The sequence below is a fragment of the Anomalospiza imberbis genome, chromosome 18, assembly GCF_031753505.1.
Source record: "Anomalospiza imberbis isolate Cuckoo-Finch-1a 21T00152 chromosome 18, ASM3175350v1, whole genome shotgun sequence".
NCBI lineage: Eukaryota > Metazoa > Chordata > Aves > Passeriformes > Viduidae > Anomalospiza > Anomalospiza imberbis.
In genome coordinates, this window is record NC_089698.1 from 12,578,542 (window position 1) to 12,604,440 (window position 25,899).

At 58.7% G+C, this 25,899-nt stretch overlaps 3 protein-coding genes across 8 annotated transcripts in view; 1 reads left to right on the plus strand and 2 right to left on the minus strand.

Annotated features, from left to right (window-relative positions):
• Positions 1 to 573: 573 nt before the first annotated feature.
• Positions 574 to 3,837, minus strand: NIPSNAP1 (nipsnap homolog 1). The gene is made up of 10 exons (XM_068209238.1): positions 3,701 to 3,837; positions 2,445 to 2,572; positions 2,284 to 2,329; positions 1,937 to 2,031; positions 1,770 to 1,840; positions 1,538 to 1,678; positions 1,363 to 1,394; positions 1,161 to 1,255; positions 994 to 1,077; positions 574 to 908 (listed from the first exon to the last, which is right to left on the minus strand). Exons 1-10 carry the CDS (start codon positions 3,781 to 3,783, stop codon positions 844 to 846), a joined length of 840 nt encoding a protein of 279 aa, XP_068065339.1. The 5' UTR covers positions 3,784 to 3,837; the 3' UTR covers positions 574 to 843.
• A 19-nt stretch (positions 3,838 to 3,856) lies between these two features.
• On the minus strand, positions 3,857 to 7,901 carry LOC137485030 (pleckstrin homology domain-containing family A member 4-like). Its single transcript, XM_068209259.1, has 9 exons — positions 7,785 to 7,901; positions 7,251 to 7,318; positions 6,833 to 6,937; positions 6,277 to 6,349; positions 5,515 to 5,621; positions 5,308 to 5,411; positions 4,922 to 5,078; positions 4,190 to 4,289; positions 3,857 to 4,104 (listed from the first exon to the last, which is right to left on the minus strand). Exons 2-9 carry the CDS (start codon positions 7,308 to 7,310, stop codon positions 3,857 to 3,859), a joined length of 954 nt encoding a protein of 317 aa, XP_068065360.1. The 5' UTR covers positions 7,311 to 7,318; positions 7,785 to 7,901.
• Positions 7,902 to 10,379: 2,478 nt separating this feature from the next.
• NF2 (NF2, moesin-ezrin-radixin like (MERLIN) tumor suppressor) overlaps positions 10,380 to 25,899 on the plus strand; it is a 46,927-nt gene continuing 31,407 nt past the window's right edge. For all 6 annotated transcript variants that reach the window (XM_068209177.1, XM_068209176.1, XM_068209174.1 and 3 more), the window contains exons 1-4: positions 10,380 to 10,547; positions 21,588 to 21,713; positions 22,724 to 22,846; positions 25,044 to 25,127. In XM_068209177.1, coding sequence (XP_068065278.1) covers positions 10,434 to 10,547; positions 21,588 to 21,713; positions 22,724 to 22,846; positions 25,044 to 25,127 — 447 coding nt within the window. In that variant the 5' untranslated portion in view covers positions 10,380 to 10,433. The remainder of the gene's footprint in view (positions 10,548 to 21,587; positions 21,714 to 22,723; positions 22,847 to 25,043; positions 25,128 to 25,899) is intronic.

Here is a 25,899-nt window from a genome sequence, read left to right on the forward strand (position 1 = left end):
AAGGAGTCATTGGTGGTGGTGGGAGGATCCATGGGCTTGGGGGGCTGCGGATGGGGTCCCCAATGGCACTGGGGGGGTCCCTGGGCTCGGAATGGCACGAGCAAAGGTCCCCAGTGGCACTGGGAGCATCCATAGGCTTGGAGGGTCACGGGCCGGTGTCCACTTTAGCACTGGGGGATTTCAGGGGCTTGGGATGAGCTCCCCAGTGGCCCTGGGGGTATCCAGGGGCTAGGCTGGGCCTTGGCTTGGGGGGCCCAGTGGTGCTGGGGGATCCAGGAGCTTGGGGGGGCATTGGATGGGGTCCCTGGTGGTGCTGACTGTATCCATGACCTTGAGGGGTGCGTGGGATGGGGTCCCTGATGGCACTGGGAGGCATCCATGGGTTTGGCAAGGGCTCCCCAGTGGCACTGGGGTTTTGGGGGGTCCCTCAGTGTCTCCCAGCACCCTCGGGTGGAGGTCCTTCAGTGCAGGAAGCACCCATGCCTACGGCAGGGCAGCCCCAGGTGACACCAGCCTGGGGGGTCCCACCAAGCACCCCAGCCCCGCCCTCCCCACCCCCAGAGGGGCCTAGGCTTTAGCATATTAAATATTTAATTGGCAGCAAAGGCACCCGCTGGGCTCATCAGGAGCAATTAAGCCCCCCCCCACCTCCACAGCCCCCCCAGCAGCACCATCCTGGGGACCCACCACAGGATGGGGGGCTCCCACCTTCCCCTCCCTGCTCTCAACCCCCCCAGGGCACCCCAAAAGAGGGGAGCCGGGGGGAGCAGAACTCCCCAGCCCTTCCCCAGCAGGGAAGGGAGCCCCTGGGGGTGCAGGGAGCCCCCCCGGCACGGCCCCAAATCACTGCAGGGGGGAGATCTTCAGGGGAATCATTATCCGGGATTCCATGGTCCGGATCAGCGGGACTGGGGGAGGAAAGGAGACAGACGTGAGGCCAGGGGGTCCCCAGCACGGGCAGGGGGTCCCCAGGGCGGGTGGGGTCCCACTCACCGGTGTAATAAACGTTCTCATCCCAGCCCCTCTTCCTCCAGGCTGCATTCCTGGTCTCCTCCCGGGACTGCAGATCCCTGTAGGCTGTGGGGAGAGCACGGGGTGGCACCCTGAGCCCCCCAGCGCAGCCCCCAGGCCGGGGGTCCCCCAGGGGTGACACCCCTTACCCCAGAGGTGATGCACCACGTAGAGCTCCCCGATCTGGGAGAAGAACCCCCCGACTGCCTCCTGGTTCTCCTGGCGGTACTTAATGGCCCGAGCCCTGCACGAAGCAGGGGACACATGGGGGGCTGCCCCAGGGGTCCCCCCTTCTCCAGAGGGAGCTTTTCCCACCTTGGATCCCTCCACGCTGGGAAACCAGTGCCTTACCAGTTGTTGCCCCACTCGATCATGGTCCCTGGCTGGAAACAGGGGAGGAAAACCAGTCAGAACCCCCCTGCTCGCCCGGCTTAGGGTCTCCTCATCCAGGAAGGAGGAATTTGGGGGGCTGCCCCCCAAAGCTGGGGTACACCACCCCCCCCCCGAGGCACAGGCTGATGCCCACCTTCAGCTTGTAGGTCCTGAGCTCGTAGATGTTTGGTCCCTGGCGGGGCTGGGGCTCGTTCCAGAAGCTGAATTCCAGGAGCAGCTGGTTCCTGCGGGACAGCAGCATCCGGCTCCTCTCCTTGCGGAAGTCCAGGTACTCCTGGGGACAGCCCCAGCCGGGGGTTTTGGGGTGGGGGCGACGCGGGCCGGGGGTGTCGGGCACAGGGGTGTGGCCCCCACCCCGGCGGTACCTTGTTCTGCCTGAGCTTGTTCATGCAGTCCATGAGCGCCGGGTACCCGCCCGAGAAGCGCCACAGGTGCACTGCAAAGAGGGGTTTGGGGTGGGCAAGGGGAGCAGCGCCCCAAAATCCCACCAAAATCCCTGCCTGTGGCAGCAGCAGCCGCTGCCTGGCCTCACCTGCCTGGTCCTGCTCGCCGTACCACGTGTTCCAGTTGCCCACCAGGTCACAGGGGTAGTCGGGGTCCGAATGGAGCTTGGGCAGCACCTCCTCTCTGTGGGGGCACAGAGAGGCACAGTTGGGGTGGGGGGCAGCACCCCAAAACCCTCCCAGTGCCCCTCTTTGCCCTCCCGAACAGGATCTGGTGCAGCCTGGGGGATGCATCCATTTCACAGGGAGGGCAACTGAGGCACAGAACAGGGACACAGATCCACTCAGGAGCTCCACGAGCCCTCCCACCCCTTTCAGTCCAGAACAGCACCCCAACACCCCGCTGGGATGCTGGGAAGCCCCTCAGTGTGCTCACGTCAGCTTGTTGTAGGCTTCCAGGCATTCCGGCTTCACATTGTGAACTGCAGGGACAGGAGAGAGGGGCTGGGAACAGGGCAGGGATCCGGGAACGGGGGTCCCAGTGGGTGAGGGGTGCAGCCCCTCTGTGCCTGCCTTCCTCCCGGCAGGAGCACTCACACTGGATCTTGTAGAGGTTGCTGGTCTCCTTCTTGGAGAGGAGGTTGGAATGCGCGTCCTTGCGGGGATCCACCTTGTGCACGAAGAGCGAGCGGAACCAGCTGCCCTCGACATCCCTGGAGTAGCCCCTGTGGGACAGCGGGGCACGGGGACACCGGGAATCACCGGGAATGGCTGGCACAGCAGGATCCAGAGGCCTCACTGCCGGGCCTGCAGGCAGCTGCCTCCGTTGTCCCCTCGTGGGCTTCCGCTCAGTTCACACCGGGAGCCCGGTCCAGCTCTGGGCTGGGTCTGTCCCCAGTTGCACTCTGTCCCCCCGCACCCACAGGGGTTTTGGCCATGCTGCCCAGCAGAGCAAGGACACTGGCGTGGGGGCGTGGGACCAGGGGGGCAGCCCCCACGGGAGCCCCCCCAGCCCCCACTGCAGTGACAGCGACCCCTCCATGGCCAAGGGGCCGTGGGGCGACCGGGACATCCCCCGTAGGATCCCCTTTACCAGGGGCTACTCCAGAGCTGGTGACCCTTGCAGGGGACGTGGGGCGATGGGAGCAGCCCCCAGCCCGTCCCGCGGGTTCCCCATCGGCCCCGGGGGTGACTCCGGTGCCCCGGCGAAGGTCGGGTCCCCCCAGGGCAGTGGCGGGGGGGGAACGGTGCCCCTCGGCCCCGGCTCCGAGCTGCGGCCAGACCTTTGTCCCCAGCGAGGCAACGACCGTGGGGCCACTCTGGGGGCCGCCCGCCGGCTCCGGGAGGGCCGCGGGGTCCGGGGAGCGCCCCGGGGGCTCGGGGGGGTGCGGGGCCCCCGCCCGGGGGGATGCGGGGTCCAGGGGGGATCAGGAAGCCCTGGGGAGCGGGGTGCGGGGGGCCCCTCCTGGGGCGATGCGGGGCCAAGGGCGGGGCTCAGGGGTCTCAGGAGAGGGGATTCGGGTGTCCCGGCCCGGGGGGATGCGGGGTCCGGGAGGGAATGGGGGGGCTCGGGGCAGCGCGGTGCGTGCGGGTGATGCGAAGAGCGGGGAAGATCTGGGCCTCAAGGGCTCAGAGGTGGGGTCTCCACCCGGGGGGATGCGGGCAGCAGGGAGGGATGCGGGGTCCGGGGAAGCTGCAGGGTCCAGGGGGGAGGATGCGGGGCGTCCCCGCCGGGGGAGCTGCGGGGAGCGGGGCGGACGCGGAGTCCGGGGGAAGGATGAGGGATCCGGGGATGCCGCGGGGGCTGTCAGGGCGGGGGTTCCAGGGGTCCCCGCCCGGGGGTCCCCACTCACCGCGCGCCCCGCGGGGCCGCGCCCGCGCCCCCGCCCCGCAGCCGCCGCAGCGCCGCGCTCCCGCCGCGCGCTCCCGCCGCCATCTTCCGCACCGCGGCGGGGCCGCGCGCGGCGCGTGCCCACCGGGCCCCGCCCCCTGGGCCCGGCCCCGCCCCCTCAGAAGCTGGCCTGCAGCAGCGTGATTCTGATTGGCCGCCCGGCCGCGCCTTCGCGCGCCCGGCCACGCCCACCCGCCCCCTCCCGCCGGCGCCGCGACGCCTCATTGGATGCCGGAGCGGGGGCGGCGCTCGGCAGCCAATCAGAAGAGGCGGCTGGAGAGGCCGGCGGCTGATTGGTCCCGATGTCTCGCTCCGGCGGGGGCTGAGGCGCTGCTCCGGGGGGGCGGGGCTTCCTCGGGCTCCGCTCTGTGGAGGCGGGGCCAGAAGTGGGCGGGGCCGCTCGACCAAGGGGCGTGGCCGGGGCGCGGCCGGGGGCGTGGCCGGGTCTCACCTGCGGGCGCGGGCTCGGGGCGTCCCCGCGGCCCCCCCGGCGCGTCCGCGGCCGTGGGGGGACATCCCCGCGCCGGGGGCTCCTCCTGGCCTTGGGGCGCCTGAGGGACGGCACAGGGAGCGCTGCTCGGGCCGCACCCAGGGCCGCTCCTGCCCCCGAGCCCCCTCTGCCCACAGCCCCCCTCTGCCCCACTGCCCCTTCTCCCTGCTCCAGAGCCCCCTCTGCCCACAGCCCCCCTCTGCTCAGAGCCCCCCTCTGCCCCACTGCCCCTTCTCCCTGCCCCCGAGCCCCCTCTGCCCACAGCCTCCCTCTGCCCCACTGCCCCTTCTCCCGGTCCCCGAGCCCCCTCTGCCCACAGCCCCCCTCTGCCCCACTGCCCCTTCTCCCGGTCCCCGAGCCCCCTCTGCCCGAACCCCCTCTGCTCAGAGCCCCCCTCTGCCCCATTTCCCCTTCTCCCTGCCCCAGAGCCCCCTCTGCCCGAACCCCCTCTGCCCACACCCCCCCTCTGCCCCACTGCCCCTTCTCCCTGCCCCCGAGCCCCCACTAGGCCGATAGCCCCCTCTCCGCCCCAGAGCCCCCCCATTTTGCCCCATCACCCCCTCCCACCTCGCAGTCCCCCCCGCTCTGCCCCAGGACCCCCCTCACCACACAGATCTGCACCACAATCACCCCAGTGCTTGCCCCCCTCATATTTCCCCCCCCATTTCAATTCTCCCCCACCCCAGATCTCACCTCGCTGTGGGGCACTGGAGGGACTGGGGGGCAGCAAGGAGGGGGCACGGGTGGGCCCCCGAGCCCCTCACCGGGGGAGTGCGTGGGCAATGGGGGCGAGGGAGGATCCGCAGCCCGGGGTTCCTGGAGTGCCTGCTGGCAGAGGGAGCGGGCCGAGCTGGGAAAGGGGGAAGAAAACAGGAGTTAAAGGGTTAACTGCCCCCAAAACCCCGCCAAACGCTCTGTGACCCCCCCCCCTCCCCAGCTTCCCCAAACCCTCTCTGTCCCTCCCCAAAATCTCCAACCTCCTCCTGCCGCCTGGGATCCCCCAAAGCCCTGGAAACCCAGGCCCTCTCTGTGCCCCCCCATAGACCCAGGCCCCCCGGTGCCCCCCGTGCCCCCCTCACCCGGGCAGGGGCGACGCCCCCCGGCGCAGGGCACGGACCCAGGCGTGCAGCTCCTCGGGGGTCTCAGCCCCCAGGCAGTACGTTCGCATCCCGGCATGTTCAGCCTGGGAATGGGGGATCTTGGCTAGACCGGGCTCGGGTGTCGGGGTCCCGTCCCCTCCACGCAGAGCACCCCCGGATTCGGGGACCCAGGGAGCCGGGGCTGACCGTGAAGAGGAACTGGGGGGCGCGGGGGGCGCGGGGGGCGGCGGGCAGCACGCGGATCTCGTAGCCGGGCAGGGGGAGGCCGCCCCGCACTTGCTGCTCGCTGCTGTCTGGGGGGCACAGGAAGGTCACAGTGGGGGGCACCAGAGCCCCCATCTGCACCCCGAGATCTCCAGTACCATCGGGGGATGCCGGGGACCTTCTCTGATGCCCCCAAACCTCCCGGACTCCCCAGACCTTAGAACCCCACCGAGGACCTCCTCAAGCCCCCAGGGAGCCCCGATCCTGGGGAATCCCTGATCCATCCAGAGACCCCCAATCCCCAGGAATTCCCAATGCTCCAGAGACCCCCCAATCCCCGGGGGATCCCTGACTCCTCCAGAGACCCCCAAATACCCCACGGATCCTTGATCCCACTGGGATCCCTGACTGCCCCAGGCGCCTCCAACACCCCAGGGACCCCCCAGTCCCCCAGGATTCCTGGTCCTCCAAGGACTGCCCAACACCCCAGGGACCCCCCAGTCCCCCAGGATTCCTGGTCCTCCAAGGACTGCCCAACACCCCAGGGACCCCCCAGTCCCCCAGGATTCCTGGTCCTCCAAGGACTGCCCAACACCCCAGGGACCCCTGAGCCCCCCGGGAACCCCCAGTGACCCCGGACACCTCGGGATCGCTGACCCCCCAGGGACACCAGGTCACCCAAGCCCCCTCAGCCCCAGGTCCCCACGGCCTCCGCGTGTCTCCAGCCCCCCGTGTCCCCCTCACCCCGGTAGTAGTAGAGGCAGAGATCCACCAGTACAAACCAGCGGCGCTTCCAGAGCCGCAGCCCCGAGCTGTCCTGAGAAGCGGGCGGGAGGGGGACGGGGTCTGAGCCCCCGCAGCCCATCCTTCCCCGGGACCTCTGCTGCCCCAGACCCCTCAATCCCTTCCGATCCCCCCAGGCTCCCCACCCCCCAGGATTCCCTGCCGTGCCAGACCCCAAACCCCATAACCCCCCAGCACCTTCTTCCATCTCAGACCCCATAACCGCCCCACACTGCCCCATCCTACCACGTGTCTCTGATCTCCCCAAAATCCCCAAACCCCATAACCCTCCCTCACCACCCACTGACCCCCCCAACTCCCTCTGATTTCCCCCAAGCCCCACATCCACCCCCATAACCCCCTGACACTCCAGATACCCCCAACCCCATACACTCTCCAGCTCCTCCCCACCGCCCCAGGTCTTCCCAAAACGCACAAAACCCCCAGAAACCCGCACCTCCAACCCCATACAACCCCTGAGCCCCCTCCCCAGCCATCCCCGCGCCCCTTGCCTCACCTGCTTGTGCAGCCAGCCCTGCATGGCGGGGGGGGTGCGGGGGTCCCTCCGCAGCGCCTGCTCCCCCTTTCCAAAGGTGTGGACCCTCGGCACGGGCCGGCAGGGCTGGGCAGGGGGGTCATCCATTGCGGGGCGCCAAGGAAGGGCCCCCCAGCACCCCCACAGCCCCCCAGCCCTCCTACCCCAATTTATCTTTGTACCCCACAATGCCCCCCCAGCTGCCCAGAGCTCCCCCCTTGTGCCCCCTAAATCCCTATGGAGTCTTGGGCTCCCCCGTACACCCCAATGCTCCACATGTCCCCTTCGAGCTCCCTCGGGTGCCCAGGGTTCCCCAACCCCCCCCCAGCCCCTACAACTCCCCACACCCCCCCCGTGGTTCCCCAGTTTCCCCCTCGCGTCCCCCACCCCCTTCGCCCACCTGGGTGCGGGGGCCAGCGGGGGCGGGGTCCCGGCGGGCCGGGTCGTCGCTTTCTGCCATGGGGGGTCCTGCGGGGGGGCCCATCAATGTCCCCATTGTCCCCGCGGGGACAGAGGCCCCGTTCTTCCCGCTGCGGGGGCGGGGGCTGCTCCCGGACGCCTGGGTCCCCCCAGGGGTGTCGGGGGGGCTTCTCGGCTCCCGCTGGTCCCTTCCCCCTCCTGCTCCTGCCGGATTTAGGTCCGCTCCGTCCCCCTGTGCTGGTCCCAGTTTCTGTCCAAGTAACCCTAAACTGGTCCCAGTTCCCATCCCAGTAACCCTGGACTGATCCCAGCCTCTCCCGTTATCCCCGTGCTGGACTCAGTTTCCGTGCCGGTAACTCTGAGCGGATCCCAGTTTCTGTTTCGTTCCCCCGTGCTCCTCCCAGCTCCCAGCCCGTTATCCCACACCGATCGGGCTGGCGGTCCCGTCCCCTTGCCCTGGTAACGGATCCCAGCCACCGTCCCATCATCCCAGTGACGGTCCCGGTTCCATTACCGCAGCTGGTTCTGCTCCCAGCCCCGTCCGGTGTCCCGCTATTGCTGCCAGTCCCGGCCCGTTGCGCCGCGCTGGCCCCGGTCCCAGTCCCAGTCCCGGTCCCAGTCCCAGTCCCAGTCCCAGTCCTGCCCCGTGTCCCCGCCCGTCCCGGGCGCTGGTCCCAGTCTCTGCCCCCACTCATGAGCGCGGACACCCGGGCGCCCCCGGGACCGCGTGGGTTCCCTCGCCCCGGCAACCACCGAGGGGGCAGCACCCCGTGTCACCCAGGGAACCCCGTCCTGCGGGGCCACCCCCGGCACTGGGGACACCCCACGGCAGCGGGGACACCCAAAGGCACTGGGGACACCCCAAGGCACTGGGGACACCCAAAGGCACTGGGGCCACCCAAAGGCACTGGGGACACCCCCGGCACTGGGGACACCAACGGCACTGGGGACACCCCCGGCACTGGGGACACCCCCGGCACTGGGGACACCCAAAGGCACTGGGGACACCCCCGGCACTGGGGACACCCAAAGGCACTGGGGCCACCCAAAGGCACTGGGGACACCCCACGGCACTGGGGACACCCCCGGCACTGGGGACACCCAACGGCATTGGGGACACCCCCGGCACTGGGGACACCCCGGCACTGGGGACACCCAAAGGCACTGGGGACACCCCACGGCACTGGGGACACCCAAAGGCACTGGGGACACTCCCGGCACTGGGGACACCCCACGGCAGCGGGGACACCCAAAGGCACTGGGGACACTCCCGGCACTGGGGACACCCAAAGGCACTGGGGACACCCAAAGGCACTGGGGCCACCCAAAGGTACTGGGGACACCTCCGGCACTGGGGACACCCCCGGCACTGGGGACACCCCACGGCAGCGGGGACACCCAAAGGCACTGGGGCCACCCCCGGCACTGGGGACACCCAAAGGCACTGGGGACACCCCACGGCAGCGGGGACACCCAAAGGCACTGGGGACACCCAAAGGCACTGGGGACACCCCACGGCAGCGGGGACACCTCAAGGGCCTCACGGACCCACAAAGCCCTCACGTCTCAGCGATCCCTGACACCCCAAGGACCCTTACGCCCCACGGGCTCTGCACACCCGCGACACCCCCAGATCCCGGACACCCTGACACCTCAGGGACCCCAGGCATCCCGGGGACCCCGGACCCCCACGGACCCCGGACACCCCACGGACCAGGGGACCCCGGACACCCCACGGACCATGCAGATACGCCCGACATGCCCGGATCCCGGACACCCCGGGAACCCTGACACCGCACGGGCCCCCGACACGCCGGGGTCCCCTGACACCCTCCGGGCCTCCCGTGTCCCCCGCCTCCCGTGTCTCCGTGTCCCGGTGTCCCCGTGTCCCGGTGTCCCTGTGTCCCCGTGTTTCGGTGTCCCCGTTTCCCGGTGTCCCGGTGTCCTGGTGTCCCCGCCTCCCGGTGTCCCGGTGTCCCGGTGTCCCCGCCTCCCGTGTCCCGGTGTCCCCGTGTCCCGGTGTCCCGGTGTCCCCGTGTCCCAGTGTCCCCCCCTCCCGTGTCCCGGTGTCCCCGTGTCCCGGTGTCCCGGTGTCCCGGTGTCCCCGCCTCCCGTGTCCCGGTGTCCCCGCCTTCCGTGTCCCCGTGTCCCGGTGTCCCGGTGCCCCGGTGCCCCGTGTCCCGGTGTCCCGGTGTCCCGGTGCCCCGGTGTCCCCGTGTCCCGGTGTCCCGGTGCCCCGTGCCCCGGTGTCCCGGTGCCCCGGTGTCCCGGTGCCCCGGTGCCCCGGTGTCCCGGTGCCCCGGTGTCCCCGTGTCCCGGTGTCCCCGTGTCCCGGTGCCCCGGTGTCCCCGTGTCCCGGTATCCCCTTGTCCCCGTGTCCCGGTGTCCCGGTGTCCCCGTGTCCCGGTGCCCCGGTGTCCCCGTGTCCCGGTGTCCCCGCCTCCCGTGTCCCGGTGTCCCGGTGTCCCCGTGTCCCAGTGCCCCGGTGCCCCGGGTCCCGGTGTCCCCGTGTCCCGGTGTCCCCGTGTCCCGGTGTCCCCGCCTCCCGTGTCCCCGTGTCCCGGTGTCCCCGCCTCCCGTGTCCCGGTGTCCCGGTGTCCCGGTGTCCCGGTGTCCCCGTGTCCCGGTGTCCCCGCCTCCCGTGTCCCGGTGCCCCGGTGCCCCGGTGTCCCCGTGTCCCGGTGCCCCGGTGTCCCCGTGTCCCGGTGCCCCGGTGTCCCCGCCTCCCGTGTCCCGGTGTCCCGGTGTCCCGGTATCCCCGTGTCCCGGTGTCCCGGTATCCCCGTGTCCCGGTGTCCCGGTATCCCCGTGTCCCGGTGTCCCGGTGTCCCCGCCTCCCGTGTCCCCGGTTCCCCGCGCCGGGTCCTGGTGCTCGTCCCCGCGAGCAGAGCGCCCCGACTGCCACCAGGGGGCGACACCGCCCCGCCCCATCGCTTCCTCACACCGCGCGTAATGGCCCCGCCTCAGCCCGCCCTTCTATTGAGCGGCGTCCTTGCTACCCAATCACAGCCGCTTCTGCTCCCGCCTCTTCAGCACACCCCTTTCTATTGGCTGCGAGGGGCGGCGGGGGCGGGCGCACCGCGCTGCGCGGCCAATGGCTCGGCGGAGGGGGCGGGGCTAGGCCGCCATGGCGCCGCCGCCGCGCTGACCGTGCCGCGCCGCCATGGCCGGGGCCATCGCGTCCCGCATGAGCTTCAGCTCCCTCAAGCGCAAGCAGCCCAAGACCTTCACCGTGCGCATCGCCACCATGGACGCCGAGATGGAGTTCAGCTGCGAGGTGACGGCCCGCGCGGGGGTCCCGCTGAGGGGGACGGGCCCCTCCACCCCCCGGCCCCTGAGGGGCCCGGGCCCCCCTGCCAGCCCCCCACCCTCCGCCGGTGCCGGGGCCTGCCCTGGGCCAGCGGCGGCACAGCCTTGCCTTGGCTGTAAATCGGCCTTACGCTGCTGTGATCTTGGTCAGGATTGCACAATATTCTGGCTATAATTCGGCTTTTCTTTGGTTGTAATTCACCTTTACTTTGGCCATGAATCGGTGTAATTTGGTTTTACTTTGGTCATAACTTGGCTTTGCTGTGGTTGTAATTCAGTGTTGTTGTGTGTGTAATTCAGTTGTGTCCTCATTATAGTTTGGCTTAATTTTTGTTATCGTTAATCCTTATTGTGTGTGGAATTCAGCATTGTTTTGGTCATAAATTGGCTTTTTTTCTGTTTATAATTTGGCTTTAGCCTGGGTATAATTTGGCATTATTCTGGTTATTATCCATCCTATACTTTGGTTGTAATTCAGCTTTATTCTGGCAATAATTCATCTTCGCTCCAGGTGTAATCTAGCTTTATTTAGGTTATTATTTGGCTTCATTCCGATTACAGTTCGATCTCATTCTGGGTGCAATTTGGCATTATTCCGGTTATAATTCATCCTGTACTTTGGCTATAATTCAGCATCATTCTGGCTATAATTCAGTTTTATCCTGGCTATAATTCAGCTTTATTCTCATTACAACCCAGCTTCCTTTGGGCTCTAATCCAGTGCTGTCCTGCCATCCCAGCCCCAGTCACCACTGCACTGTGGCTGTCACAGGGCTTGAGGAATCTCAGTGTCAAGGCTTGAATCCACAGGAATCCAACTCCCGAGCGCTCCACAAACGCCCAAGGACAGAATATTGGCATTTTCCTGAGCTCTTAGCTCACCATGAGGCTGAGGGATGCTCCAGGGGGTTTGGTCTGGCTTTTCTGTGATAATTTCCCTTTTTGGGGCCCTTGGAACTTGTAAGGCATTCTCCCAGGGCGTTGCTGCCAAACCCTGGGATCTGCTCTGCTTTTTCAGCTGATCCAGAGGGGGTGAGGGGGGCACACAAACATTGAAACCCCCCCTCCAGCCTCTGTGTTCAATAGTTTATATTTCATTATCCTGACCCCAACCCCGAGGGAATCCCAGCACCCATCAGCCAAGGGGAGTTTGTCATCACCGATTTCCTTGCTCTGGAAATCTGCTCTCAGCCCTGAAGAACTTCCTGCTTTTCCCAGGGATTAAGGATTTGCTCTGGGCAGCCGTGTGAGCTTCCCACTTCCAGCAGAGTGTGAGTGTCCTGGCTCTGTTTTTGGTGGTTTCCCGAGGCTGCAGCAATAACTGATGGTGGAAAGTAAATAATTGTGAATTTCAGTGCTGTGGCCGAGTGTCACTTCCTGCTGGGATCAGGGGGGTTTTTGCAGCATTCCCGTGGGATTTGGCTGTGGAACTCTGACTTTTCTGGGAGGTTCCTGCCAAAATAACTTGTTGCTGCAGAGAGACTCCTGCAGCTGGAAGGAGCTCAGGCCCTGCTGAGGGCTCCTTGTGTTGGAGCTGGTGCAGGGGGGATGCAGAGAGAATTCAGACCTCATTCTTCAGCATGGAATATTGGAGTAGGAGGGGGGATGGATGGATGGATGGATGGATGGATGGATGGATGGATGGATGGATGGATGGATGGATGCAGGTGGGTGATGGGGCTGTTTCACACCTTGCCGGTGAGGAGTGAGTTTTTATGGAATCATGGAATGGTTTGGGTGGGAAGGGACCTTAAAGTCCATCCAGTGCCACCCCTGCCATGGCAGGGACACCTTCCACCATCCCAGGCTGCTCCCAGCCCCAGTGTCCAGCCTGGCCTTGGGCACTGCCAGGGATCCAGGGGCAGCCACAGCTGCTCTGGGTACCCTGTGCCAGGGCCTGCCCACCCTCACAGGGAACAATTCCTTTCCAATGTCCCATCCATCCCTGCCCTCTGGCAGTGGAAGCCATTCCCTGTGTCCTGTCCCTCCATCCCTTGTCCTCGGTTCCTCTCCAGCTCTCCTGGAGCCCCTTTAGGCCCTGCACGGGGCTCTGAGGTGTCCCTGGAGCCTTCTCCTCTCCAGGTGAGCACCCCCAGCTCTCCCAGCCTGGCTCCAGAGCAGAGGGGCTCCAGCCCTTGCAGCAGCTCCGTGGCTTCCTGGGCTTGCTCCAAGCCCAGGGCAGCCCAGTTTGAGGTGTGAGTTTTATCCAAGCTTCCTCTGAGCTGTCCAGCTCCCTGGCTGGATCTCTGTCCCGGTTTTTGTCTTGCACTTGGGCGGCTCTGGGGAAGGCTCCTCGTTGTGCTGACTCTGCAGAAGCATCCCTGGGGCAGAGGGATCAGACACACCTCGAGTGGCTGGGGTGGGAAGGTGGCCCAGGGAAGGGCTCAGCTTGCTCTACACCCACAGTGAGACCTGGAGCCAGGAGTGGAGTTTGTGCTCTCCTGAGGGTCAGTGGGGTGGGAGAGTCAATTCTTGGAACAAACTGCTCCTCCCTGAAGGAGTCTGGCCCCCATCCCAAGGTTTGCCAGGAGAAGAGTGAGCAGCACTGTTTACCCAGCTGTCTGTGTGCTTTGAGGTGCCTTTGGCCAGGAAGGAGAGGGAAATCTGCCTCACAAACACTTGACAGGATGAGTGGAAGGAGGTGCAGGGGGAATCCTGCGGTTTGGGGGCTCTTGAGATGTGTTTTCGTGGCCTGTGAGTGGCACCTCGTGCTGACAGGGACAGAGAGCTGCTGATCTGTTGGATGTCTGGAGTTGTTCTTCTGTGATCGTTGGGGGTTCCTCCCAGCTCAGGATATTCCATGATGCCATGACCCAGCTGTAGCTGCTGGAGACTCACTTTCTTTCTCAGTGTTAATTTTTCAGTCTGCTCCCTAGAAATCCCCAGCTGTGCATTTTAAGGGATTAAACCTGCTTTGCATCTGTTTATTCTGCAGTTGATGTCTCTAAATTGAGCCTAAATCTAAAATAATTCCTAGAAATGAAATCTTAATCTTTCTAACATGGTGATGGAGATTAATAATCACGGTTGGGGTTTCACTTTAAAGACTTCAGATTTGTTTGGGGAAATCTTGGAGGCACGAAGCGAGTGTCTTCCTTTTGTTACTCCCATCTTGGAGGTTTGAGCTGTACCTAATTAATTGATAACATCTGGAGGAAGGATAGACATTTGCATAGCTCTTGAATCCCTGTGCTAAAGCAACCCCAGCGGCCTCACCTTCCTGAGAACCTTGGACAGCCATGTGGAAGCCGCTTCCCTGGGAGGGCGGGCAGGCCCTGGCACAGGGTGCCCAGAGCTGTGGCTGCCCCTGGATCCCTGGCAGTGCCCAAGGCCAGGTTGGGACAGGGCTTGGAGTAGCCTGGGATGGTGGAAGATATCCCTGTCCAAGGCAGGGAGGTAGAACAAGAGGGGTTTTCAGTCCCTTCCAACCCAAACCACTCCATGAATTATTCAATAATAAAAACCCCACGTCTCTGCTGGGGTGGCAGGTGTGGTGCAGCTGATGTCAGGTTGGTCTCCCCCACTTGCCATGTGCAATTTTTTCCCCTCTCAGAACCAAGTTCCCTGGCTGATGGGAGAACCCCTCCATCTTTCTTTTGGTCTCCTGGGTGTCTTTGCCAATTTCTTCCTCTTGCAGTGCTCAGCCTCGTTAGTGTGTCTCCATTACAGAGCCATGACCCATTTTCCAAAGGGTGTGTTTGTCCCTTTCTGTTGTGTTGTGATCTTGGGCTCGAATCCTGCAGGGATGGTCACTCCATCAAGGTGCAGCTCGCTGCCCAGCTGCTTCCCAACCTTTGTCTTTTGCTGTCTTAAAAATGAATTGGAGAAGCTTTACAGCCAGCCTGGAGAAACAGCTTAAGTGTTCAAGCAGCAAGAAGAGTCATGTTTGTGCTGATGTATTTGCTGGTCTAAACATGCATCCAGTTATTGCTTCAGTGCTTAAGCTGTTGCTCTCTGTCCAGAGGATAATCCTGGTTGGAAGGGATCTTTATTTTAGCCCAGTGCCCCAGTCGGTGCAGGGCCAGTTGGATGAGGTTGGATGTAAAGCCCTCGTAAGTAGAAGAGTCCTGATTTCGGCCATATGTGGCCGAGTGCTGTCCCTTTGTCACCAGACACAGGGACTTGTGTAGCTGAGCTGCAAAGCTCATCTTCTGGAACAGGAACAACCCAGGATTTGGTGGTGGAAATCTGGGTGGAAATGAGTTTTTGAGGAAGAGCTGGTGCAGTAAATCCGAGCTGAGTTTTGAGCTGTGTCCAGTCACTGCACCAAAATAAAAAGGCAGGAGGAAGAAATCAGGGAGCGGAATGCCCTTGGCTTCCTTCTGCATTGCAGGATACTTGGAAGGGGGTTTATAAAGATCCATGCATTCCCAATTTCAGACAGCAGGGTGCTGGTAGGGACAGTGACCTCTTGATGCTGCAAAGCTTCTGTGAGTGGACACAAACTTAACAGGAAAAGAGCATTCTGTGTGCAGGAACAGCTGTTTAAAAAAGCTGAGAGAAATAATCCCTCTGAGCTACAACATGATCCCAAATCCATTGTTGGGATACGAGCTCTCAAGTCAGTGTTTTGTTCTTCCATGTGCCCGTGTGTCCTGATCTTGTGCCAGCACTCAGGAGCAAGTACGTGCTGCTCTCTTTGAATCTTACACACAGCAGTTAAGGGCTGTTTCCTCACTCATGTCTTGGAGGGGTTTATGCCCCAAAATCTCAGAATTTCTGATTCACACCAGTGACATTTGGGGAGTTGATGTTTTGGAGGTGTCTTGCTTGGTGCAGTTCATTCCCTTAAGTTGTGCTTGTGACTTGTGGACATGGATCCTCTTTGGCTTTGGTGCCTCACCCTGCACCTGAAAAGTTCTCAGGATCCCCTGCTCCCATCACAGCCTCTTGCAAGCCAGTTGGAAACTCCTGTTACTTCTCTTCAAAGACTGTTCAAAACTGCTGTCAATCCCCAGACTCTGTTAATTAATCCAGAGATGTGTTGATGCAGAGGGGAAGGAGGGAGGGCATTTGGGACAGTAAATTTTTCTCTTTTGGTGTGTAGACTCCAGTTTTGATGCTCTTTAATACCTTTTTTTTTTCTTTGTACAGGCAGTGTCTTTCAAGTAGGTGGTTTTTGAAATTAAAGGTACTTGAACAGGGAAGCAACCCTGGGAATAATCTTGAAGCTGGGAGGAAGCACTGGTAGGGAATGACCCAGCCCTGGAAATGGGAAGAGAGGCATTTAACCTGGCTTCACCCCGAGGTGAGCCATGGCTGCCCCTCCCAGCCCGGGTGTGCTGTCTGCATCCAGAGCTCAGCAGTGCTGAGGGCTCATCAGAGCACTGAAAGGCCCTCAGCAATCAGCTCCTGCATGGGGGGAAGGCCTGGGGCTGTTCCTTCCTGGGCAGGGAGCAGCGTTGTGCTGCAGGTGTGTACGTGCAGCACAGAGACAGCTCTGACCGATGTTACAGCTCTGGGCATCCTCAGCAGAGCTTCCTGCAGGATCCCAACCCTCCTTTTGTCCTCTTGGAGCTTCTTGCTCTGCTCTGAGCTGCTTCTTGACCCCGTAACTCTTCATCTGTGTGAGCCCCACTTACAGGACATGAAATCATGGGATGGTTTGCGTTGGAAGGGACCTTAAAGCTCATCCAGTTCCATCTTCTGCCATGGGCAGGGACAACTTCCACTATCCCAGAGTGCTCCCAGCCCCAGTGTCCAGCCTGGCCTTGGACACTGCCAGGGACCCAGGGGCAGCCACAGATTCAATCTGTGCTTACAGGGAACAATTCTTTCCCAATGTCCCATCCATCCCTGCCCTCTGGCACTGGGAAGCCATTCCCTGTGTCCTGTCCCTCCATCCCTTGTCCCCAGTCCCTCTCCAGCTCTCCTGGAGCCCCTTTAGGCCCTGCAAGGGGCTCTGAGCTCTCCCTGGAGCCTTCTCCTCTCCAGGGGAGCACCCCCAGCTCTCCCAGGCTGGCTCCAGAGCAGAGGGACTCCAGCCCATGCAGCATCTCTGTGGCCTCCTCTGGACTCTCTCCAGCAGCTCCAGGTCCTTCCTGTGCTGGATCCCAGGGCTGGGGCAGCTCTGCAGGTCTCACCTGAGCAGGTCAGAGGGCACATTGTCACCAGTTGTTGTCCCCTGCCTCTCCCCTGGCTCTGTCTGGTCGCAGCCGCCTGTTCTGGTGTTCCCGCTCTGTCTCTGTCTCGGGCAGACACCCCGGAACGTGCTTGGCTGCACCATCTGCATCCTCACGCCTGGGCGCGTTTTTGGCCTCCTCGGTGGTTAACAGAAATAGGTTTTAATTAAAAGCTCATTATCGAGTTGTCATGTAGCATTAGTAAATAAAAATAACTTTTACAGCCCATCCCTGTGACTCAGTAAGTGGCAATTGAAAATATTTGACATCACTTTATTTAAAACAAAATTGACGAATATTACATTTTTGATTCCCTGTTTGCTCCAAATGGGCTTTAAATCTAAATAATTGGTTGTCTGTGGCACTGTGGTTATAATTCAGGTCCAGAAGGAGAAATAAGTGTGGTCTGCAGTCTCAAAATCATCTCCATTTCAGTTGTAGACTGTTGCGGCTGGGTGGTTTGGGCATCTCCTGTGGGATGGGGGTTTGGAATAGCTGCAGCCTACATCCATTTCCTCATTCCCAGGTGGTTAGTGGAGGATGCTCTGCTCAGGCCCAGCTCTCTCCCTTCTGCCCTCTCCGTCCCTGTTTCAGTGGTGTCACGTTCTCTCGTTAAAATTTGATTGTAAACAGGAATAACTTCACTCTGAGCACTTTTTCCTGGGGCTTGGTCCCCTTTTCCCAGCAGTCCTTTGGCTGTCGTGTCACAGCAGGAGCTCTTGCCTCGCTTTGCATCCCCAGCATAGAGCTAACGCCTAATAAAATTATCTGCAAAGCAAAAAGCCATTTTCTGTGTTATTTACGGGTAAATTGGTGCAGTAAAATACTCCGTAAATGTGAGTCATTTCTGCAAGGTCGTGCCATAACCTTGTCCCGTGGGTGGGGTGTGCAGGGACCGCTGCTCTGGGTTTCCCTGGGAAGCAGCCGAGCCTTGGTGTCCTCTGCTCACTTTTTTGTGCCCTTATTGCCCACCCTGATCGCAGGAAGAGCTGAAGCTCCAAGGGTTTGTGTTTGTGATGAGGAGAAGGTGAGATCTTCATCTGTACCCCCTGAGCAGAGCCAGGTTCTGTCCCCTGGAGTTTGGGCACCTCTCTGTTGTCCCAGGAGAGCCTCTTGTGTGAGGAACCTAAAGATTAAATTAAACCCATCCCTCTTGCCTCCCCTTTACCACATTTGATATTGTTGGAAGAAAAGCATCAGCCTGGCAATGATTTGGGAATCTCTTTTCTGTGTAGACACCCCTCACTCAACCCTGTCCGTGCAGGGTGGTTGCACCCCTTGGCCCTTGCTGCCCATTTTTCAGAATTGTGGAATATCCTGAGCTGGAAGGGACCCACAGGATCATCCAGCCCAGCTCCTATCCCTGCCCAGACCCCCAACCACCCGACCCTGGCCATCCCTGGCAGCGCTGTCCAAAGGCTCCTGGAGCTCTGGCAGCCTCGGGGCCGTGCCCATTCCCTGGGGAGCCTGGGCAGTGCCCAGCACCCTCTGGGGGAAGAACCTTTCCTGATCTCCAACCTAAACCTCCCAACACAGCTCCATGCCCTGGCTTGCCCTCCCTCCTTGTCACCCCTGATGAGAGGACCAGACAAGCCTTCTGCTCATTTTTGGAGCTGCTTTATCGAGTGGGGAGCTGAGGAGCAGTTGTGAAACTTGACGGAGAGGTTATGCTCCGAAATAAATCGCGCAGTTGCCTGCGAGTTGGAAATGACTCCCGGTGCAGGTTAATAAATAATGCAAACCCTGTTAATAGATGCCAAATGCGCCGTCTCCGCCAGAGAAAAAGATGATGCCAATAATCTGGGCTGGAAATACTCAGTTCTAGCCACTGGCTGGAGAGTTTTCAGTGTTTAGTGCTGTTAATTTGAAATGCTTTGCTGATAGATTGTAACCGCTCTGTACTTAGTAAAGAGCACAAACAGCTCGGTGGAGTAACAGCCTGTTTATAACGCGCCTCATTCTCGTGTTCCTTCAGCGACTCCTGAATCCCTGCAGCCACCCGTGCTGTGATCCTGCTCATGGGGAAGGAGCTGCAAATGTCAGAGGTGATGCCTGCCGCACAGAGAGGATGCTGGAGTGATGCATCCCGCTCTGTCCTGAGGGTCACATTGAGGTTATCATGATGTAGCTTTTTGCTGGGAGATGGAGCTTTGTTACAGCATCGTGCCAGCCACCCCAGCATACGGCTGAGAAGGTTTTTTTCTGCTCTGAGCTCCTTAGTTTTATTTTCAGGAGCTCAGAATGGCTTGTAAAATCATTTTTGTGCTTCAGGTGTCACTTGAGTGCCATGCAGGGAATGGCGTGACAGACACACTGTGGATGGGAATGGCCAGCCTGTCCTAGCTGTCCCCCAGGCTCTCTGGACAGCAGCTCTGTCCGTCCCCTCACGCCCTGGAGGGGCTTTTTATCTAGTAGTTTACAACCACAGAATGTGGCAGTTAATGATACAAAGCCTGTAAAATATGGGTGAGGAGGGCTGAGGTCCTGGATGTCTGTAAAGCAGTTGGAGTTCAGCTGTCAAAAGATGCCACTTGAATGCAGATCGTTATTTTAAGTACCGAGGTGGGGAGGGAATTCATGTCTGTTGGAATAAAGGTGGCTGCTGATCATTGATATATTTAATGAAGGTAATTCAGCGCAGTTGGGGAGGATATGTGCTCTGTTATGGCTGGAGTCTTGAGCATTGTGCAAGAATGTTAAATGTCTGTTCCTGCCACCACAGAAACTCGTGACAAAGCGCTGGTGTAAAATGCAGCAGCAGAAGCCTGACTTAAAATACAGTCCCTTAAAGAGGGGCTTGTAAAAACAGGAGAGAGAGTTTTTAATGCAGGCAGACAGTGATAGGGGAACGGGTAATGGTTTTAAACTAAAAGGGGAGAGATTTAAGTTAGGTGTCAGGAAGAAATCAGCTGTGAGACCCTGGCATGGGTTGCCCAGAGAAGCTATTGCTGCCCCTGGAACCCTTGAAGTGTCCAGGGCGAGGCTGGACAGGGCTTGGAGCAGCCTGGGGCAGTGGAAGGTGTCCCTGCCCATGGCAGGGGGTGGCACTGCGTGGTCTTTAAGGTCCCTTCCCACCCAAACCATTCCAAATTCCCATCACCAAGTTAAAGCTGCATAAAGCTTCTGCTTTAGTCCACAGTGCTGCTCTTCAAAACAAACGGGTGGTTTGTGTTTTGAGAAGAAACCTTTGGTTCCTGTCAGCTCTTGGGCACAGTTTAGGTATGTGTGGTGGTTCAGTGAGGAGTCACAGCCAATGGAAATTCCAGGTTTAGCGCACTGATCCCATGGGACATGGAGCCATGTCCTGGTGCTTCTCTCAGCAGCAGGCAGGAGCCTGTCCTGGGAAGGTTTGGTGCAGGCACTGCTGTGCTGAGACTGAAATATGGTCTTAGAGAAGGAAAAACAGCCCATAATGCTTTATACAAAGCAGTTTAGTGAAGAAATAGCCTTTTGCTGGCAGGCTGCTTTTATGTGCCTGCAAAAATGGTACCAAATAGCTCTTTTAATGGGCCTCACTCTGTTTTGTCTGAGCCCTCGAATTAACCTCCCACTTAAAATCATAGTCAGGGAAAGATCTTCTGCAGCTGAGCCATCCTGTGTCGAGCTGGAGCCCATCCCGGGGGCTGGAGGATAGTGAAATGTGTGAAATTAGGGGGGTTATAATTACAGCACTGCCAAACTTGCTGCTCCTGGCGTTTTGACCCGGAGGTGTTGACAGCGCCCGATCCGAATTGCGGCGAGCAGTCCGGGGGTGGTGTTTTTCGGGAGGGTGGCGGCGGCTTTGTCCTATTCCGGGACTGTCAGCGTGTGTCTGAGCTCTCCGGGAAGGGGGAGAGCAGTGACGGAGTCATCGCTGAACGGCAGAGCTTGGCTGAGCTGGGCCCGGCTGTGCCCACAAGGCGGCAGTGGGTGACAGCGGGAGCGGCCCGGCGTTAATATTGATGTGTCCAGGTGGCACCAGGATTGAGTTGTAGTGACAAGAGAGCGCACGAGATCTGTTTGCCCAAGGGCTTTGGAGTAATTGCCATATGTCTCGGTCCAGCAATTGTTTTCAGCGTGCAGATGGAAGACCAAAGTGGCTTTGGCATATTAGATTCACGTGGTTTATGTCCCTCTTCACCTCTCTGCCTCCCAACACCTCCCGGTTTTACGAGCAAACTTCAGTAGCATCGTGGATGCAGCTGCAGGATTGCTCCAAGGACATGGTCCTTGAGCAACCAATTTTCTCTGCTCCTTGGCTGCTTCTGTCACCAACATTTTCAGCAGAAAATGCAGTTTAACTCTATCAAAATGTGCTCCCAGAGAACTGCTGACTTCAGTGGTAATTATGGGGATTTTGGAGCTCTTTTTTCCCTTCTATCTGTGCAGGGTCGGTGGCTCTGGATGCACTCACTCCATGCAGGGATTGTGTCACTGCTGATTTTGTGGCTTCTCTCTCTGAACCCCTGGTGCTCATGGTGGTGCTTATGCAGGGCTTCCTGGGCCTGTAGGGAGACACATTAAAGCCACCAAGGGGCAGTTCAAAGGGATTTTTATTCCCTATGGCAACAGGCAGGAACCTGAACATGTCAGGAGCTTAAACCTGATCTCAACAAGAGCCTAAATGAACCCTTAGTTTCCTAGGGCAAGAAACAGGGGTGTCATTTTTTGGAAAAGGACGAAATCACATTTCAGTTTCCTACTGAGGGAGGAGCTGGTGTTCTGCAGATGAGATCAGATGGAAGGAGATAAAGTGTGCCTCGTTAGGGTGTTTTCATGTCTGTACCAGATGCATTTGCAGGGGGTTTAAAGTTGACCTTGAGAGGTGAAAACAGTGCATTTGGTTGAACAGAGAGAAGTTCTGAAATCCATCTTTATAACTCTGCTTCCTGTTTGCTCTCTGGCAGGTGAAGTGGAAAGGGAAGGACCTGTTTGATCTGGTGTGCAGGACACTGGGACTGCGGGAAACCTGGTTCTTTGGGCTGCAATACACGATCAAGGACACGGTGGCTTGGCTCAAAATGGACAAGAAGGTTAGAACCAAAGTTCACAAAATCCCAGAATGGTTTGGGTTGGAAGGGACCCTGAAGCTCATCTTGTTCCAAGCCCTTGCCATGGACGGGGATATTTCCCTTGAGAGGTTGTGTGGGATGACAAAGGAGAATGTCCTTTTGTCTTTCTTTGAATGCCCAGGATTGTGTGGTGGGTGACCTGGGACAGATGCACTTAAATCCCATCTCTGTGGTATCTGGGGGTGTCAGACTGGGAAAAGCTGGCAGAGATGCCCCATCCCAGCATCTGTGCACACTGAATCCCCCGGAGACATTTTGGGATACAGCCATGCTGGGGTGCTGCACTTCAGGGTGACTGCAAAGCAAATGAAACCTAAAACTCTCTCTTTTGTGTCCCTGAACACAAAACCATCAGCAGAAAAGTGGAGTTGCCTCTTGTTTTGTTGTTGAGAAAAACCGAGAGCTTGGAAGGAGGAAAACCAGAGTGAAAAGGAGATGGGGCTAAGGGTTGAAATGCTTCCCAAATCTGTGAAGGGAGGGTTTTGGAGGTGCCAGATGTGGCTTGTTCACATCCAAAGGACACCGAGGGAGGTCATGGACACCGAGGGAGGCCTGGGTGTCTCACCTCTCAGGCTGAGGTTTTAAGCCAACATTTAACTGAGCAGTACCAGAGCAAGGTGGTAAGAAACACCACTGAAATAAACTCAGTGCAGGAAAACAAGGAGAGAGTCGGGTGGTGGCGCAGCAGGATCCAACATCGCTCCATAAGTATCAGGAGAGGCAACGAGCACGTGGCAGATCAGGATCAACCTTCACTGTCTCATTTCTCATGCTGTTTGTTTCTGCCTTTTTTTGTTCCCTTGCATCATTAGGAGTGTCAGAAATGTTTGTTTTCTTTTTTTAACTACAGTGTTTGAACTATTTAGGTCTGTTCTAGATGTCTAAAAGTGTCTGACAAAATATGTGCTCGTCTGAACAGAAGGGAGCTGGGTCTTGCCTTGAAGAAACCAAATGGCTTTTGTATCCCACAGGTCCTGGATCATGATGTTCCCACAGAGGAGCCCAAAACTTTTCACTTCCTGGCCAAATTTTATCCTGAGAATGCAGAGGAGGAATTGGTCCAGGAAATCACCCAGCACCTGTTCTTCCTGCAGGTGGGAGTCAATACACTGCTATCCAACCTGAGGGAGAGGGAACCAGGATGAGCAGAAGGTCCCAGGGTCAGTTGGTCAGCAGAGTTGGTCAGCAGAGTGTGCTCCACATCCTTATGTTCACACCTCTCCAAAGGGACTTGTCTTTAGCAACAAAATCTTCCTAAAATAGGTGAAGGATGGTTTTTGTGGAGGAAGCAGCTTGCCCAGACTGGCAGACCTCTGAAATGGCAGACAAGAATGATGAGGTGATCCATAATATCCATGGGTGGTGGCTCAGGGACATGGATCTGTCAGCCAAGGGCTCGTGTCCCTCTGCAGGGTGTGGGATGAGCTGTGCTGAGGGGTGGCAGCTGCCTTTGGACGTGAGGACATCGTTGTGTGGAGCAGGGGAGTTTGATCCTGGAGAACAGAGTGCAGCCAGCCTCTTCCCAGGCTGCACAGCAAAGTTCCTCTCCTCACTGAACAGCCTTCAGGTACCTGGAGCAGAAGAACATCCCAGCAGCTCAGCTGTCTGGTGGAAAAACAGAGAAGGGGAAACCTCACAGTCTCACCTGCCCCAGGAACTCCTGACCTGCAGTTAAGCATTTGGAAACTGTGGTGAACACGTCTTGGTTGGGTTTTTTTTTATTTAAACCATTCTACAAAACTCTGTGTCCTGAGAAATCAGTTCAGCTGATGATGTGGCAATGCTGCATGGCTGGTAACAAGGAGCTGCTATCACAGGAGCTCTCTTTCAGAGATGTGATCAATTTTCTGCCACAAAATCCATTTTCTGACACATTTTTCCTCAGAAGAGTTGTGTCAAGCATGGTTAGCGGGAACAGAGCCCCCCTAGTCAGATTCCTGGATATTCACTGGGATGTTTCAGCTGTTCTCTGGCTGTTAATTTGAAGATAAATTACAAATTTTTTTTTTAAGTCACTCATTCTTATGTTTTTTACACCAAAGTCAGGACAGCCTGGATTTGGGAATACCTCTGTAGCCTGCAGGGGGTCCTGCCCTTTCCAAGTGAGCTCACCAGCCTCTTGATACTCCTCACTCTTCCAAAGTCCATCTTTTTTCTCCAGAGCCAAAAGTGTTCTAAATGCAAAGTATTCCTGTTAATTTCCAAGCTCTGTCTCGTGCACTGGTGTCTCTGTAGGGTTATTTCTGAATGCCTCATTTGCCAGGAGCTTTATCCACGGTGAGGAAAAATGCTGTTGGCATCTTTGAGCAGGAAAATCAGAGAGGAAAAGCCGTTCAAGCTGCATTTTCTAAATGCAGACCATGACTTTGCTGCTGGGATTTCTGTGCTGAGAGGAACCTGGGCTCCTGAATGCATTTGGGAAACAGGAGCACATCTAAGCTTGTAAACTCTCCTGTTTTTTATCTTGATGCAGCAGAATATCTGCTGTGATTATGTTGTACCCAACTTTGAGGACTCAAAGCACGTTATAAATTCAAATTGATGTTCCTGCATCTCCAACAATCCATTTACGCCTCCCAGGAAATCGTAGGCTTTTAAAAATTTCCCCCCCCCATCTTTAATCAGGAAAATTAAGTGTGCCAACCCAAAAAATATCGAACATGACAGGTTTAATTTCTGAATGTGCAGAAGGCAGGGAAGTAAAGCTGTGGCCTTGGGGAGCTGCACGTTGGCTCTCCCGGGAGCGCACGCGGGGCTCTGCCTGCTGCTGAAAGCTCTGCCACGGAGGTGACCCGCAGCTCTCCGTGCTGGGATCCAAGGAATTGGCCTCCAGCACAGGTGAGCACTGACTCACAATGAGGCCTGAATGTCCCAGAGCAAAGCTTGCAGTGCACAGAGACTCGGCTGCAAGCTGCTCTTTTATTTAGCAGCGTGGCTGAATGTCCTATCAATCCGTAGCTGGTGCCTGAAGAGGTTTTATCACTGTGTTTACATGCAAGGTTCCCCCCCACCCCTTGCCTTTAGCAACAGGATAAATGTGCTGTCATTTTCCACATATAAATTTAGCTCTTCTCACCAACCTGTCTGAGGAAGGTGGTCTGTGAAAGCCTGAGCCCTTCCGAGCCGCCAGAGATTTCCTGGGTCTGGACTGTGATTAGTGTTAGGAAAATTGTTAACTCTGTGTGGTTGACAGCTCAAGTTAAAACAAACTGCAGCCATCTGCTGTGACAGTCATGCTCTGCTGTGCTCCACTAAACGTGTGTTATCTGTCCTGTGCTGCTCTGTGTGCAGGTGAAGAAGCAGATTTTGGATGAGAAGATCTTCTGTCCTCCTGAAGCCTCTGTCCTGCTGGCCTCTTACGCTGTGCAAGCCAAGGTAGGCAGCAAGGGATGCTCCAAGGGCCTGCTGGAGTAGTGTTGATCCAGGTGGTTTGTGCTGGAGCCACTTCCTGGGGAAAGGGAAAGCAGGGAAAGCTGTGAAAGCTTGGGAAGTGAGGGGGCTACACCAGCACTGCTGCCTTCTCCACATGGCTGGTTCCTGGCTTCCTCCAGACACTGGATGGGTTTTTGCTTTCTCTTTCCAGGACTCTTTAGCAAATGCTCAGCTCATGAGCTGCAGAGCCTGCTTGAGTGTGGCTTACTGCTAGAGCAGGTGAATTCCCTGAGCCTGAGGTTTTTTGGATCTCCTCCCTGCTTTTCCCAGTGTAGCCAGAGGCAAGCCAGCTGTGGGACTGCCTGCTCCACTGCTCCCCCAGAATACTTATCTTGACAATGACTTTATTTCAGTGCTAGAACTGCCACATCCCTGTTATTGCACTGTGAAAGGGCTTTTCCTGGCTTCTCCCTTTATCTTGGCTTTGATCTTGGGTGTTTGGCCTTACCAGACAGAGGGAAATGTCAGTGTTCCTCGAGTTCCCCTTGTTTCACTGCTGCATTCTCCTCTGGCCCAGAGGGGGTCTGTTTTGCTGAGGATTTATTCCAGAGGACACGGTTTTCCAGTTTGGGGTGTGCAGCCTCGGACAGCTTGCCCAGGGCAGAGACTCCTGGGGTGGAGGGAGCAGCCCAGGTTCAGTGGTGGGGACATTCTTGCAGTCAGGGACATAATTTCTCCTGGTGTATGCACAACATGTGCTGTCGCTCAGTTAACA